This window comes from Elephantulus edwardii, unplaced genomic scaffold, assembly GCF_000299155.1.
Source record: "Elephantulus edwardii isolate Elephantulus edwardi_28Jun2011 unplaced genomic scaffold, EleEdw1.0 scaffold00133, whole genome shotgun sequence".
Taxonomy (NCBI): domain Eukaryota; kingdom Metazoa; phylum Chordata; class Mammalia; order Macroscelidea; family Macroscelididae; genus Elephantulus; species Elephantulus edwardii.
Window position 1 is genome coordinate 1,174,943 of NW_006399883.1, and position 3,388 is coordinate 1,178,330.

A 3,388-nucleotide genomic window follows, 5' to 3' on the forward strand; every position below is an offset into this window, starting at 1 on the left:
GGCTTCATTGTGAAGTCAAAGGGGAGACAAATCCTCTCATCATTGCTGAATTTTCATTTCTAGATATCTTTAACTCTCTTGAACACTTCTCAGCCAATTATGAGGTTTGTAATCTTTAATTTCTTATTCAACGATTCAAGAATATAACAAGCTGGCAATTGTATATTGTCTTTGATAAATATGGCAGTCTGTCAGCACCAAGATTAAAAAGACTGTCATTTGGGAAGGCAATTTTAAAGACTAACATGGATTCCAGACTCGTGAAGATGTTAAAATGAAAGCTTTGCTTTCAGATTTTCCTGTTTATACACAAACCAAAGGTTTCTGATTTTAGACTCTCATAAAAGAAAATTTCAAGGGAGCTGGGATGTTTACGAAAACAATGCTATTTTATCAAAATACAATTTGAATTTTACTAATATAAAATAATTTTGTAATAATTATGTGCAGTGTTTCTTCATGACACTGAAACCTTAAAAATATAATACTATCAGGTTGATTTTAAATTATCTATGGAAATGATTGTACGAAATACAATGTGAATGAAGAAAATATGTGAAACAAATGTATATGAAGTTTGTATGAAAACTAATATAAAATAAAATAAATAAATATGGGATATTCACACATGACTTAACGGCACCAAACAACAACAACATTCACATTTGACTCTATTTATCTATTTACTACCTTTCATATAATTAATTAATTCTATCTGCCAAAGGGATATAGTAGAAAGAACAACATTAAGTATCTTCTTGAACCTTAGTTCTCTGAGATTTCAAATGAAGTATTTACTGTATTGTTTGACAACTGGGTGACAATATTGAGTGACGTATTCAGGTTTAACAAGATATGTTTTAAAAAATTCAGCTGAGAATGTTTATTAACACTTATATGACTTATGTTAATTTTATTTATTAATTTTATCAATTAGCTTTTTAAGCTAGATAATCTATCTGTGCCATGAAATTTTCCACCAATAGCGATACTATTTTACTTTATGTACATAACTTTTTTATCTCAAACATCTTGTTCTCCCATTTTTGAAAAATCTTTTAAAACAAAAAAGTTATTTAGAGTTATCTAAATCAATAGTATACTATTATGTTCTAGGCGGAAGAGATCTGCATTTCCTATTCATAACAAATAATCATCTAAATATTTTAACTTACCTTCTTTTCTTGTATGAAGGATCCCTCAATATTTAAATAATAATTAAGAATTTGATAATTAAGTTGTTTTTTTATTTTATTTTATTTCATTATTATTTTTTGTGTGTGTACTGTCAAATCAGATCTGACTGATACAGGAGGAGATTGTTCCTCCTTCTCCAGCAGAGCATCTGGTGGATTTGAACTGCGCACCTCTGAGATTGCAGTGCAGCTTCTTGCCAATAGGCCACCAGAGCTCCCCTAATAAGTAAGCTTTATGCTGTCTATGACTAAATGTTTTATATTACTATGAAATAAGTATCTAGGAATAAGAATTTAGTTATTGTAACATTTATATCCCTTACCTATGAAGACTCACTTGAAGTTTGACTGCTTCTCATCACGAATCCTCAGACTCAAGGTAGACCAGCTTGGCTGGTATCCCTCAGAAAATGAAGAGGACTTTTATCAGCCTGCTGCTCCCAGAGGGACTTTTGTCTCCAGGTCATTAGGATCAACAAGCTGGCAACTGTGCCTTGTACAATATCCTTTGGAAAATACCTATCAATTAGTAGCAAAGTTTGTAAAAAATCATGTTTCTGAGACTCCTGTCTACCTTTTGCTTGAGATAAGATAGATTCTTCTTTGAATAACACATTATCCAGCTCCCATGGGGCTAATTTCTTTCTTATTTACCTTGCAGAACTTGTCAGGATCAAAATCAAAGCCAGATAATACTGTTGAATATACTTGAAAATTTAAGATCATTTTCCTATAATCTAAAGCAGTGCCTGATATATTGTACACATATAACAGTAAATTTTGAATACTGTTGAGTTTTTATAATTTAACTTAGAATGTTCATTCCTTATTTAATATATTATTATTTTCTTAGTAAAGAGGAAAAATAGTAAACTCAAGTTTCATTATATAAGAATTTGGTGAGAAAAATGGGGGAGATTTCTTAGCTACTCCTTTTTTTTTTTTTACCTGAAAATTACTTAATGTATTTTTACGTTTTCATTTTACAAAGTTCATATACATTGTGTTTCAATTCTCCATTCACAGTTTTTCATAGAGTCATAACCATTCATTATGTTTTATAAAATTAATCAACATTGAACTATACCCACTATTACCCTGTCTTTTCAGGTCCCCGCCAGATCTTTCCCATTTTCTTTACTCCCTCCCTCCACCCACCAAATTGTGTAACTCTATGATTTTGCCCCTACCCACTGCTCCTACCCCTTCATCCCTTGGATCCCCTCACATATTTTACTAGTTATCCTATTTTTACACTAATGATCTTATTCTGTATTTGTTCTTATGAGACTGAGTTAATTCACTCAGCACAATGTTCTCCAGTCTTTCCCAAGTTATGTAGTATTTTTCAAAATCATTGCTCCTGAATGCTGCATAGTATTCCATTTTGTGAACACCACAATTTCTTAATCCATTCTCTTGTGGTTGGACATTTGAACTAATTCCATATTCTTGTGATGATGACTAATGCTGCTATGATAATAGGTATACAAATCTTCATTTGTGTTTCACTTCTATTTTCCTTGGGGTATATTTCTAGTACTGGAACAGCTAAGTTATACAAAGCTTCTATGTACAACTTTTTGAGAAAACGCCAAATAGTGGTTCTATCATTTTACAATCCTATCAACAGAGCATGAGATTTCCCACATTTCCACATTCTCTCCAACATTTCTTGCTTGCTTCCCTGCTAAACTTTGCCACTGCTATTACAGTGAGATGGTACCTCATTGGGTTTTGATTTGCATTTTTCTTATTGTCAGTACTTTTGAACATTTATTCTTATGTCTATTAGTCATCTACACATCTTCCTCTGTGAAAAGCCTAGTTATTGATGCAGAAAAGGAATTTGACAAAATCCAACACGTCTTCCTGATTAAGACACTCAGTAAAATAGAAACCGAAGGGCATTTCCTCAACATAGTGAAAAGTATATATGTAAAACCAATAACCAATATCATTCTCAATGGAGAAAGACTGAAAGCATTCCTTTGTGAACAGGCACCAGACAAGGATACCCACTGTCACCACTTCTATTCAATATTGTATTGGAAGTACTTTCTAGGGCAATATGACAAGAGAAGAAAATAAAAGGCAAACAGATCAACAAAGAGATGGTTAAACTATCACTATATGCACACGTTATGATAGTGTGTATAGAAAACCATAAGGATTCCACAAATAAACTGTTA

At 32.0% G+C, this 3,388-nt stretch overlaps 1 protein-coding gene across 1 annotated transcript in view; it reads right to left on the reverse strand.

Annotated features, from left to right (window-relative positions):
* Positions 1-1,922, reverse strand: part of LOC102854724 (olfactory receptor 2T11-like) — a 9,602-nt gene extending 7,680 nt beyond the window's left edge. Inside the window, exon 1 of the mRNA XM_006893974.1 lies at positions 1,851-1,922. Within this exon, the coding sequence (XP_006894036.1) occupies positions 1,851-1,922 (72 nt within the window). The remainder of the gene's footprint in view (positions 1-1,850) is intronic.
* Between the last annotated feature and the right edge of the window lie 1,466 nt (positions 1,923-3,388).